The sequence below is a fragment of the Antedon mediterranea genome, chromosome 4 (assembly GCF_964355755.1).
Source record: "Antedon mediterranea chromosome 4, ecAntMedi1.1, whole genome shotgun sequence".
Taxonomy (NCBI): Eukaryota; Metazoa; Echinodermata; class Crinoidea; order Comatulida; family Antedonidae; genus Antedon; species Antedon mediterranea.
In genome coordinates, this window is record NC_092673.1 from 842,012 (window position 1) to 854,535 (window position 12,524).

Genomic DNA, 12,524 nt, shown 5'->3' on the forward strand with positions numbered 1-12,524 from the left:
TTATGGATACAGTTCTGATAGTGCATCAACAGGCAATTGGCAGCAATCATTTTGTTTGCATTTATCTATTGTCTGCAATTGGCAAAAATGATCAGTTTAAAAATGTGGGTGGGTTAAGTTAATGGACAAAAAAGACATTTTTTACATTTATTTCTCACTTGTTTAATATTTGATACTACTTCTTCCATACAAAAATCAACTTTAAAACTTCCAAGATCAATGGATTTAAGTTGAATTGAAGACACTAGTATACAAACTAGTAACTGTTGGGTAAAATACTCCAAATAATGAAACACATGGCATACATGACATAATATTTAAAAGTATACATATATACAATGAAATATTAGTACATGCCATCGTGTTGAGAATTCAATAATTTGCCACATTGCTATAGTATAATAAAAGAAAAAAAACATTGCTATAGTTGAAAGACTTGTGTTAAACGTTTATATTTTAGTGTGAAGAATGGCAACAAATTACATTGACCAATTAACAAAAATTTGTTTGGCTGTTTGGGCCAACCTGTGTTAACATAATAAATAACAACAAATATGGCTGCCACAGTAAAGAGATAACATAAATTTAAAGGAATTCGATCAAAGTCGGCCCTAAAATGCCTCGGCCAAAGTCAAGTTGGTCCCACGTCAACTTGGCCTCACGTCAACTCACTAATCAGTAAACTCGGCCTCTAATAAAGTATGGAACACAAAAAGTACAAACAAAGCAAATTGATAAAATACTATAAAATATTTTTATAGACTTTCAATGATTAATATTTAGAAAATTCAAATTGCGCATAACACTAAAGTTACTAATATTTATTAAAAATAGAATATACAGTACACTGTATCACAAATTCAACTAATCAACATATAATTTCTTTAACAAAAAGAGCTAACATGTAAATTCTTACTTTCAAATAGTTGTTTAAACTTTAAAACATTTGGGTGTTTATAATACTAATAGTATTTTTAACATATTTTATTTGAAAGCAGGAAAATATGGTATAAATAAAAATAAAGAGTTATTGTATTTATAAGCCTTTTATCGTATATGTACATATGATAATATTTTTGACTTTGTATTGTTATTTTACTGTTTTAGTTTAGTTTTAATTTTTATGCATGTTGTTAACCTTTTATTTTCTATAAACAGGACCATATTTAAAACAGGTGCTACATCTATACCTGATATGGTTTTATCCTGTATAAATTTGTTTTAATCTATTTATATTTTTATCTTTATTGTTCCAAAGGAGTCTTTTGTTAATAGTAAAATAAATTAGTTGCAAAGTCTGAAGTTCTTATTAATTACCAACTAATTTACTGAACACTGATATGATAAATTGATTATGTAATGTTCCCTTTTTGCATACAAAGAAAAATAATGGTGCAAGTACTGAAATTTTAGTTTTCTGGCATTAGTTCTACTCCCTGTACGCTTATCTGTAAACCTCAGATTTTAGATTTATTAACGTGTTTCTTCAACCTGTACTAGAAGCATTGCTACAACAATTTTCACATGGTAAAGTACATGAATGGTGATGTGTTAACAATTCATAATCATAACAATACAATCCAAAGCAAACCCTTATTTGATAATAACCAAATTCCACCATATTGTCCTGGGTCAGTGTGTATTGTTATTTAAAATACCCTACTACTTAATACATACATTAACTTTGCAGGGAAACAAAATATACATTCATGAAGAGTTTAGAAGAATTTAGAGTAATTTTCGTAGACTTTTCAAAATAGAAAATAATACATTTTCCAATAAAATTTATGATGTTGATTTTTTCTAATAAATTAAAATTGTTTTGCATAATTTTATATATGTTTGGCTGTTCAATGAACTTAAAAATTAACAAGAAACTGGTTTTTCCAAAATTTTAAGTCAGAAGTGAGTACACGTCATCCTTGTCGAAACATTTACCAGAACAGAAAAACGAAGACAATTTTGTGAAGCTTCATATATCTTTGCTGAAACCATTATTTAAAAAGGTATGTTGAACAAAAAAGAAACGTTTAGGTACAATACGACTACAAGGCAATTAGGCATAATTATTGTAAAGCTTTTTTGTCTGAAAAACCTAAAAATCTGCCGTACTAGTGATACAACTTTGACAAGCCAATACAGGGCGTAACATGTTGGCAAACATTACAAACTAATGATAATGATATTAAATTGTGTATGAAAGAAATACTGTATAAACCAAATTTATTTTGCAATATAAACTTTAATTAATATAATTTCATACATGCTGAGAGACAGCACACTGACACAAGATTTTAACATTAAGGGAGCTTAATAGGCATGTTTTCTATGCTCTCTGAGAATCACAAGTCACAAAGTGTTGAAATGAGAGGTCAAAATAAACGATAAAATGATTATTCTAATTCAAAGTATGTTTTCAGACAAAGAATCAATTCAATGAGACATCATAATAAAGAGGGTCGGAAGAGAGAGAGAGAGAGGGGTGGGAAGAGAGAGAGAGAGAGGGGTGGGAAGAGAGAGAGAGAGGGGGATGGGAGGGGAGAGAGAGGGGTGGGAAGAGAGAGAGAGGGTGGGAAGAGAGAGGGGTGGGGGAGAGAGCAATAACAGAGGTGAGTTTGTAATTTACGCAATTTTGCATTCATCTATTTCTGTTTCTTAGATTTTCCAAATGGAAAAAAACAGGAGAGAAAAGGAAATAAAAGATATTGAGAAGAAACAAGAATTGGAAGAAAAAGAAAGAGAATTGAAGAAAAAAGAAGAAAAATTAGATAAAAGAGAAAGTGAAATGGATAAACGAGAAAATGAAATGACTAAACGAGAAAGTAAAATGACTAAACGAGAAAGTGAAATGGATAAGCGAGAAAGAGAAATGGAGGAAACACAAGACGAATTGGAAGACGCAAAGAAAGAATTGGAGGAAAAAGCAGAGGAATTGAAGGAAAAAGAAGAAAAATTAGATAAAAGAGAAAGTGAAATGGATAAACGAGAAAATGAAATGACTAAACGACAAAGTAAAATGACTAAACGAGAAAGTGAAATGGATAAGCGAGAAAGAGAAATGGAGGAAACACAAGACGAATTGGAAGACGCAAAGAAAGAATTGGAGGAAAAAGCAGAGGAATTGAAGGAAAAAGAAGAAAAATTAGATAAAAGAGAAAGTGAAATGGATAAACGAGAAAATGAAATGACTAAACGACAAAGTAAAATGACTAAACGAGAAAGTGAAATGGATAAGCGAGAAAGAGAAATGGAGGAAACACAAGACGAATTGGAAGACGCAAAGAAAGAATTAGAGGAAAAAGCAGAGGAATTGAAGGAAAAAGAAATCGAGTTGGGGGATAACGAAGGATTTGTGGACCATGATTATGATGATGATGACTATCAAAGAGAAATAACAGAAAGAGAACTGGAGGAAAAAGAAGAAGAACTGGAGGAAAAAGAAGAAGAACTGGAGGAAAAAGAAGAAGAACTGGAGGAAAAAGAAGAACTGGCAATAAAAGAAGATGAATTGGAGGAAAAAGAAGAACTGGTGAAAAAAGAAGAAAAAGTTGGAGGAAAAAGAAGACGAATTGGAGAACAGAGAAAGAAGAATTGGAGAACAGAGGAAGAGAAATAGAAGAAAAAGAAATGGCAAAACAGGAAATTGAATAAGATGGAAATAAAATTACCATTTTGCATAACTAGAAATTTGATTTCCAGTAGTTTGTCACACATTAGGAATATTATTCACTTAACCACAAACATCTTAGTATTTATAGTTTTGTTTTATAGTTGCTGTATAAGCCTAGTTTTAAGTTGCTGTAGTTTAATTCACTACATTTCATTCCTTTTCTTTATATGATTGACAATGAACAGAGAAATATTTTCATTGATGTGTCATTGATGTGTCCTTGATTGATAGCATTGATTCATCATGGAAGGCTAGAAGAAGCTAGGCCATTAAAAGAGGCAAGGCTTCAGTTTTTGATGTGGAGTAGAATAATATTGATGGCATGTACTACAGGTTGCCTCGTGTAGCAGAAAAGTATTAACATTTTACAAAATGCTCAGAATGTGCGTTAGTGTTAGAATTAGAATTTTTCATTGGTACATGTGGTAACCGAGTGGTTAGGACACTTGATTGTCATACAGAGAGACCTGGGTTCAATTCCCGACAACTCCCAGTCTACTCAGCTGTAAATGAGTACTGTAGCTGGTTGAAAAGACTATAGGGAGGATAAGGCAGCATGGAAAGGAACTGCCACATTACAACATAAAGCTGAGGCTTAGTACAATGAACTCCCCTACATTAAGAATGAACACGGGACTCACCTTTACCTTTACATGTAGAACTAATACCATATGGCACATGATGCGTAATTAACCAATCAAATGGGAGGAATTGGATGTGTTATAATAAAAAATTAATGTCAAGGATTGATATAAACTAATGTTAAATTATATATATATTAATAATATAAAATTACAAAATAGACAGCTAATGTAATAGTAATGCCAGTAATTATGTACTAACAATACAACAAATTAAATATATATAGCACAAAATAAAACCGATTTTTGTTTATCGTGTGGTATTTTCACGCTGCTGCTCTAGCCCGCTACGTCACAAGAGATGACTCATTGATTAACTGAAAGCAAGCAGCAGTTATAGTACTAGACACTGACGTTTTTGCTAAAAAAGATTCTCGACTATAATTTATAGGTACCAGCTGCTGGACCCAAAAAAATGTTTGGGTCAAAGGTTGAACGACAAATCCCAAAGCATTTCTAAACACTAATCCATGAATGTTTTTGTTTGTAATAGGATTTTTCACACTTGAAGTATCTAGGCGTGACGAAGTGACCCCCAGACTTGACCTTAGCAATAAAATAAACTAAAGTGACTGATATGAAACACAGACTCAATTTATTTATTTATTCACTTCTGTAACAAAAAAATAATATTTGTTCACATATAAAAAGAGAAAAGAAACGTTAATTATAACTCAAAAACCATTGTCTGACAGACAATTTAAGTATTTTTTGCTTTAAATTAGATTTTTTTCAGGTAAAATAACTATTATGTGACAATAAAATGACACATTCAAAAACAAATTTGAAATAAAAAATATTTTTAAGAGGGACAATATATCTTTAAAACTGTTACGTCAATAAGCGAGCAGCGTTATTTGTAAGAAATATTTCTTGTTTATTGTTAAATTTGGATACATTGAAGTCAGTATTCTTTTATTTTGTCGACTAGTTTACTAAATTTCAGATGGATTAATATGCTTTGAATTGATATTTATAACACATATGCTCTCAGCTGACTTGGATAGGTAAGGACCTGATGCAATACTAAAGTATAACATACTCCAAGAACTGAACCATACATGAGCTGTTATGTACGATAGAAAGTACTTTCAAAAAATATAAAACACACAATTAAAGTAATATACAGCATTCAGATTAATAAATTCAATAATTGAAAGAACCCCCTCTATATATTTACAGTACACATTCCATTCACATAATGTACAATTTTGCTAACATAAACAATAAATAGTGAATTCCAGGAATTTTCTAACTTTTGAATCTGATGATTTGACAAAGGTAAGTATTCTTACTTTTCTAAGGTGAAAAAATTATTGTAATATTCACAATGCCATTGTCATTATACGTGTTTTTGATATTCATATGGTGAAAAGGGGGAATTCCAGGAGGTAGGATATGGGGTTCAGCAGGAACAGGCTTCTTAACCTATAATATAAGGTATTATGATTAAACACTAAATCTACATCCATTTGTGGTGGATTCATTAAATGTTTTTTGTTAGGCCTAAATTGAATTTACTAAATATCTATTTTAAGGCAAAGATATAGATACAAAATGAAAATATGTTTTATTAAATTGAACATTTAGTACACAAGGGTGATATCATGTCTGAAAGCTCTGAAATTGAGGAACACTCTTCAACCACTACCAGCAACACAGTGGATATAAATACGCAGACTGGTAAGAATTATATAAATAATTGTACAATTTTGTTTTTAAAAACCTCTACATAAGTTTATACCCACCTTTCAATTTGTTTATGACTTATTATTGTCATCAGCTGTTTTAAAAGAAGTCTTAATTCTTATATTAATTCATTTAAATTTAAGTAAAATTTTACCGTAATTTGTTATAAATGTAATTTTATGTTTTAAAATCTAATTTAATATAGATTTGTATATTTTATTATTAAAAAGGGACCCTGGATATCAGCTGGCCTGTGGGGTCAGCTGGAAGGGTTAACCTCTATAAATAAATCAAGGGTACCATATATTAACTCATACCCCTTTCACACCAAAGCTCTGCAACACCAGGTTTTTCACGCTGCTGCTCTAGCCCGCTACGTCCCATTAGGTCTACTCAATCAGAAGCTAAAGCAAGCAGCAGTTATAGTTCTAAGGACAGACAGTTTTGTGAAAATGGAAATTCCACTATGATTTATTGATTCCAGCTGCTACAGTAGACCCAAAAAACGGCTGGGAAAGAGTCTATTAGGACATGCTAAAATTACAATTCATTGAATTATTATCGAAACAGTCCATTAAAGTTTGTGTTTGTAATAGGATACTTCACAATTGAAATATCTAGGGTGATGAAGTGACCCCCAGATTTGACCTTAGCAATAAAATTAACTAAAGTGACAGAAATTGAGTATTCACTTCTGTAACAAAAAAGTAATATTTATTCACATATAAAAAATGAAAAGAAACCCAAAAACCATTGTCTGACAGACAATTTAAGTATTTGTTGCTTTAAATTACAAGCGAGCAGCGTTTTTTTAAAGAAATATTTCTTGTTTAAATCTATTTTGTTTGTGATAATATTTATTTTATATTAATTTAATAATGATTTTAAAAAGTTTCAAAAGACATATAATGTTTTATTTATACTTTTTATTATTTTTTAGACATATATTTTGTACAAATACAAAAAGTATTTTGAAATAAAACTAAAGCAATTATTGATCATGTGAGGATGACCTTTTGACCTAAAACTCTGGTTGGTACCTTTCACACCAAAACACTGGTGTGTCCCCACAATTCGTTCTCCGGAGAACGTTCAGCTGCTCAACCTCAGTCTTTTGAACTCCAGAGTTGTTTTGATTTTACCTTTCACACCAAAATACCGGGGCATCAATTCCGGATTGTCTCCTAAGTTTTGTGTTTGGTGTGAAAGGGGTATAAAGACTTATCAATTTTGTTATTTTCACAAATGTTTTGGTATTTATTTTTTTAGATAACCATGAACATGCAACAGAGAAAAAATATTTGTCTTGTGAAAATAATGTCAGCAACACCATAAAAGAATTAATAGCCAAGGTTGAAAAAAGCACAAGTGAATATGATGCAGTTGAAGAAAACCTTAAGAAAGTGTGTCAAGATCTCCGATTAGAAAGACAGAAACTATCAGATGAAAATGATGTTTTGAAATCAAAAATTGATGACATGCAGGTAGCACAGGATAAAGAAATTAACAGAATGGAACAAATATCAACGGAGTTAACTGCGACGAATAACAGTGTTAGCCAAGAAAAAGACACCAAGATTACAGAAAAGAACCGTGAAATTCGAGATAAGGACCGTGAAATTCATGCATTAAAATCGGATTTAAAGCTAGAAGCAAAGAGGATGCAAAATCTAGAAGAATCAAGAAAAGAGCTGAATGACAGATGTGGAAATCTAGAAGTAGATTTACATAAATCAAAAGACCAGATAAAAACTCAGGACAAAAAAATTGGAGATCTACAAAACAAAGGGAAGAAGACAGATGCCTCTTTAAAGAAGATGACAGAGGAAAGAGATAGACTAAATCTAAGTAATTTAAAAATAAGGAAATCTGAAAAACAACTCAGGGAACAATAAAAAAAACTAAAAGAAGAAAATGAGGAGAAGAATAGAGAAGAAACAATTTTGAAAGAAAAACTGAAAAGAGAAATTGAGGAAAGGAACAGAACAGAAACAACGTTGAAAGACAAAGATTCTCAAAGTGGTCTCCTTTTCAAATGTATAATATGTTTGATCATTCTTTTATTCTTCATTTTGTTTATTACTGTATTAACTTTTGTATTATTGTTCACCAATAAATAGATGCATAAACATGTACAATCTTAAAACTTGATACTAAATTGTGCATCACATCAAACAAATAAATTTTACGAAAGCCCAAAGACAAAATTTAACTTCAATATTTATATTTATTGTAACCTCCCTTTCACTGCGTGTACCCAGTATTACCGGATATAAACAATGTTGTTGAACTGAGCATACCTGGTATTACTGGATATAGCAAAAACAATTATTTAATCGTATTTGCCTATAATATACAGCATCCTCTATATATTTCGACAAACTGGAATACATTGCAATTCATTAAAAATCAAAGTTTCCAGCACAACATGTGCCCTCTATAGTTTTGAATACCGTCTTACAATTTTGATTTTAATTTGCGACCCTTTTATAGTTATCTATCAGTGATTTTTCTTTCAAAATAGCTGTAATGACATCACATGACGTCATTATTATGCAAAATACCTTTTTTTTTAACTCATCCCAACCATAGACCAAACTTTTATATCAAAAAAACATGTTACACACAGAGGTGGGACTAACACTGTGCAAAGGGTTAATTGACGATCATCCTATGATACATTTTAGCTACACATTTCTTTGTTTATAAGAATTTTAGGTTTTTATATTTGTTTTTAAATTTTTATATCTTGATAAATTATATGTTTTAAATTGTACAATTAATAGATTTTTACAATTGATTGTATTCAAAATGTTCGGTACATAAACGGGAAAAATTGAGCTCAGGACAAATCTGTGGACTTCCTTAAAATTTTTAAGTATGTGTACAATATTTTGGTGCTAATGCTATATATAAAGATGCAAAGATAAATAAATTAATATGCTAGCTAAATGGCAGAATATGTAGGCGAGAATGAAGGGGAAGATTGCATAGATTTAAATTTTATAAAAATTGGATTATAATATTCCATATATTTTCTTACATGTAATATGTTCAGAACATATAGCATTCCTAGTATAGTTCTATTCTCTATACTCTTGTGTATTCACAAAACATTCATTTTGACCAAATTGTAGAGCAAATTACTATTAATAGTAATTTTATTTTAAAAATTACTAGTAAAAAGTAAACTTTAACTTTTTGAGTTTCTAATTGCACATTACATACGTATATATAACAATAATGTTAGGTACATTATTGTATATAGTATTAAATTACCTTAATTATGATCATGTTAAGATTAAAAAATATTTTTTTTAGTTGATACTAGTCACAATTAATATAAATGGAATGTTAAGTACCAGTATGATACAATTATATATACCTCATTTTGCATCAAATTTATCTAACCTTTTCAGGGTATAAAAATATTTTTATTATTATTATAAGGTTTATTTGTTGTTAATAAATATACAAAAAAAAAAGAAGAAAAGAGAGAAAACATTAATAATCTTATGAAATTTAAAATAAAAGAATAATGATTTGTTTTTTTTATATATATTTATATTTATCAAATGAATTATTTGAAATTCTATACTTACCCTTATTTAAGTACCTTATTAATTTATATTATTGTAATAGCTTATAAAAGAAAAAAATGTTTACGTTGAATTGAATATATTTTGTATTTAAGCTTTAAAATTTCCTCAGCTTCTTATAGGATGCATGAGACATTGTAATAGGTGCAAACAAATAAACGATTATAATTATAATAATTTAAAAACATTACACCAAGAGTAATATTCTAAATATGAATCTATAATATATAATAACAAATAGGATCAATATTCTATTAGTCTATAATAGAACTTATTTTGTTATTATAAAACACTGTTGGAGTTAATAAAATATAACGTTTTGTATACAGTCTAGACTAAAGGCTGCGTTTATAAACGGTGTAAATAAATGAATTCTATAAAGAGTTTACTCAGTTTGAATGAATTAAAATTTTAATCCATGCCAACAAAAAAAACCTAATTATAGCTATAGCTCGTAGTGAAGCTGTAGCTTGGTGGTTAACATGCTTGCCTTCCAATCCCAAGGTCCAGGGTTTAAGCCTGACCTAATGCTTGGGTTGTAACTCACAACTCCACTCCCTAAGCCTCAAATGACAGTGAGACTTAGTTTAAAAGCATGATAATTTATAATTGGCGAGTCTGTGCTCACTGTTGGAGATGCGTATGAAATTTTAAAAACAATATGAAGGAGACAAAGTTTTGCACCAGAGTATGATCTAATACTTTGGTGAAATATAGTAGTCCTGTATTTTTGGGAGATAAATATAAGAGGATGACCTAGTGTTAGTTTTAACATTAAATTTAAACATATCGTAAAATCTATGAGGATAATAAATTTAACTGTAAAAGAAGATTTTGAAATTATACGCATGATTCTTTTTTGGAGCAATGTTAATTTAGTAAGATTTGATTGAAAAGTATAAGGAAGAACAAGGTACGATTTGGACAGATTCAAAGCCTTTGAAGAAATCACAATCCTGGAATTTGCAATACTCTGACGTAAATTGTACATCTGTTCGGAAATAAATCAATATTAAATCAATATTACACCAATCAATAAACTAATTAATATACTCATTTACTGTATGTACAAATCAGCACGAAGTATAACTGGTGGAAGAATTTTGTACCATTAAACTATTGTGAGCAGGTTTACACAGTAAAGTAAGTATACAGTACTATACTATATACACAGTATAATTAAATAAAAACAAAGATGTGATATTCATTATTTAATTTAACTGTTATTTTATCATTAATAAACTAGGTTCATGCATTCATGCTTGGGAAATTTCCACAACAATAGGGTTGTTCCAGGAATAGCCTTACAGTTTCTATTCTGAGAGACTGCATTAAAAGTTAATCAATGAGATACTAAACCTAAATGACTAGGTGCATTTTTTGTTTCAGCCTTCTGTCATTATTGTAGAAAGTTATAAGACTCAACAGAGCCACAGGTGATTGATTCACACACAAACTTGCAAGAAAAATAAAGGGAAATTGACAGAGCATTTGTTCATATTATTTCTTACCAGTTGAAATTTTCCTTGTGATTTTTAAAGTAGAAATATACAATAAAAACAAATTATCTTTTAATGGTTAGTGCTTAACGTAAGAAATAAATTTGCATACATAAAAACCAAATAATTGATGGAGTGGTTGATCTTCTAAAAAATCAGATATTACTTAAGAGGCAACCAAAAACAGAAACAAAAACAATGTCAAGTGAAAATGTGGATGTCAAGAATGAACTTAGAACTCAAAATGAGCAAGATTTGAAATTGCACAATTATGACCTACATAAAGCGCTGCAAAAAGAAATCAAAGAAAGTAACAAATTATCATTGCAGTGTCTTGAAAACAAAAATGAATTTAACATTGTCCTACATGAGAAGGACAAGGTAAGTAGAGATAAGGACCGTGAAATTGATGATTTGAAATCTGAAAAAAAGAGAAATCAAATTTGGCTTCTAAACAAAGAAAAGGAAGTTACAAGACTAAACGAGGAGGGACAAGCTAAGGATGAGAAAATCAGGGATCAAAAGAAAATTATCTTTAAGTTAATTGTTACTATTAGTATTATTATTGGTTTGCTTTGTACGCTTCTTATAATTATATTCTTATTCGGTATAAACCAATTAATTGAGCTCCTTCCAACCGGGATAACGGATATTGAAGAATCAACAGATAACCATGTACAATTTACTACTGATGAACTAAAAAACTTAACAATTAAATTGTTGTCATTTTTATTTTCTTGTCCAATCATATAGTTCTCAGGGTTTCTACTGATCAGTTGGATGGACTCTTTAAATAAGTAAAAATTAAAACATTAAAATTAAATTATTATAAGTTTCAATAATTTTTAAATACAATTTAATTACTAACTAAAAATAATTTGAAAATATGAATAGTTGAATTAATGAATTGTAATTTAATATGATTAGTTATTCCCATCCCATTGGGACATCTCTATGTGGTTTCAATAACAAAATGATTGAACTGGTAGGGTCTATTAGCCCAATCCAGTCCTTTCTTAACGGCTCAGCAGCTTGACTAACAAAAAACTAATTTGAAAATGTAGTAGCTGCTTTTAAATAATAGAAAATCTGTAAAAATTGTATATTTAAGGGAAAAAACATTCACACATTCCAGAGTGAATACTGTTAATTAATTAGTAGATTGTTACATTCTAGAAAGAAAATCTAATATTTCAATCATTTTTAGTTGTATTTAAATGATAACATTTATAATACCATTTTATTTATAAATAAGCCTCTATAAAAATGTTTAATTATTTTAATTATTTTTGCTTCTAATTGTTCTTAATTATAAGGAGGTATAATATTAAAACAAGTAACTTCAAACAGAGCCATATTTTGTCTTTGTCATCATACAATTAAACATGAATGTGGAATGTAATTTGAATTGTATCTTTTGTTTTTA

General features: G+C 29.5%; 4 protein-coding genes across 5 annotated transcripts in view; 2 read left to right on the plus strand and 2 right to left on the minus strand.

Moving 5' to 3' along the window:
* The window catches only part of LOC140046087 (cilia- and flagella-associated protein 46-like), a 58,575-nt gene that overhangs the window by 39,197 nt on the left and 6,854 nt on the right, over positions 1–12,524 (minus strand). The window lies entirely within an intron of this gene.
* LOC140046095 (fibroblast growth factor 8-like) overlaps positions 1–12,524 on the minus strand; it is a 251,885-nt gene that overhangs the window by 11,385 nt on the left and 227,976 nt on the right. The gene's annotated exons all lie outside the window — the stretch shown is intronic.
* LOC140046089 (uncharacterized) lies at positions 1,759–4,848 on the plus strand. The gene is made up of 2 exons (XM_072090607.1): positions 1,759–2,006; positions 2,660–4,848. Exon 2 carries the CDS (start codon positions 2,669–2,671, stop codon positions 3,614–3,616), a length of 948 nt encoding a protein of 315 aa, XP_071946708.1. The 5' UTR covers positions 1,759–2,006; positions 2,660–2,668; the 3' UTR covers positions 3,617–4,848.
* On the plus strand, positions 5,424–8,249 carry LOC140046094 (uncharacterized). 2 transcript variants are annotated; one of them, XM_072090614.1, is made up of 3 exons: positions 5,424–5,592; positions 5,902–5,994; positions 7,270–8,249. In XM_072090614.1, the coding sequence occupies exons 2-3, from the start codon at positions 5,919–5,921 to the stop codon at positions 7,893–7,895; spliced, it is 702 nt and encodes a 233-aa protein (XP_071946715.1). In that variant the 5' UTR covers positions 5,424–5,592; positions 5,902–5,918; the 3' UTR covers positions 7,896–8,249. The 2 variants fall into 2 exon arrangements, with proteins under 2 accessions (XP_071946715.1, XP_071946713.1); XM_072090612.1 differs by having other exon boundaries at positions 5,424–5,994.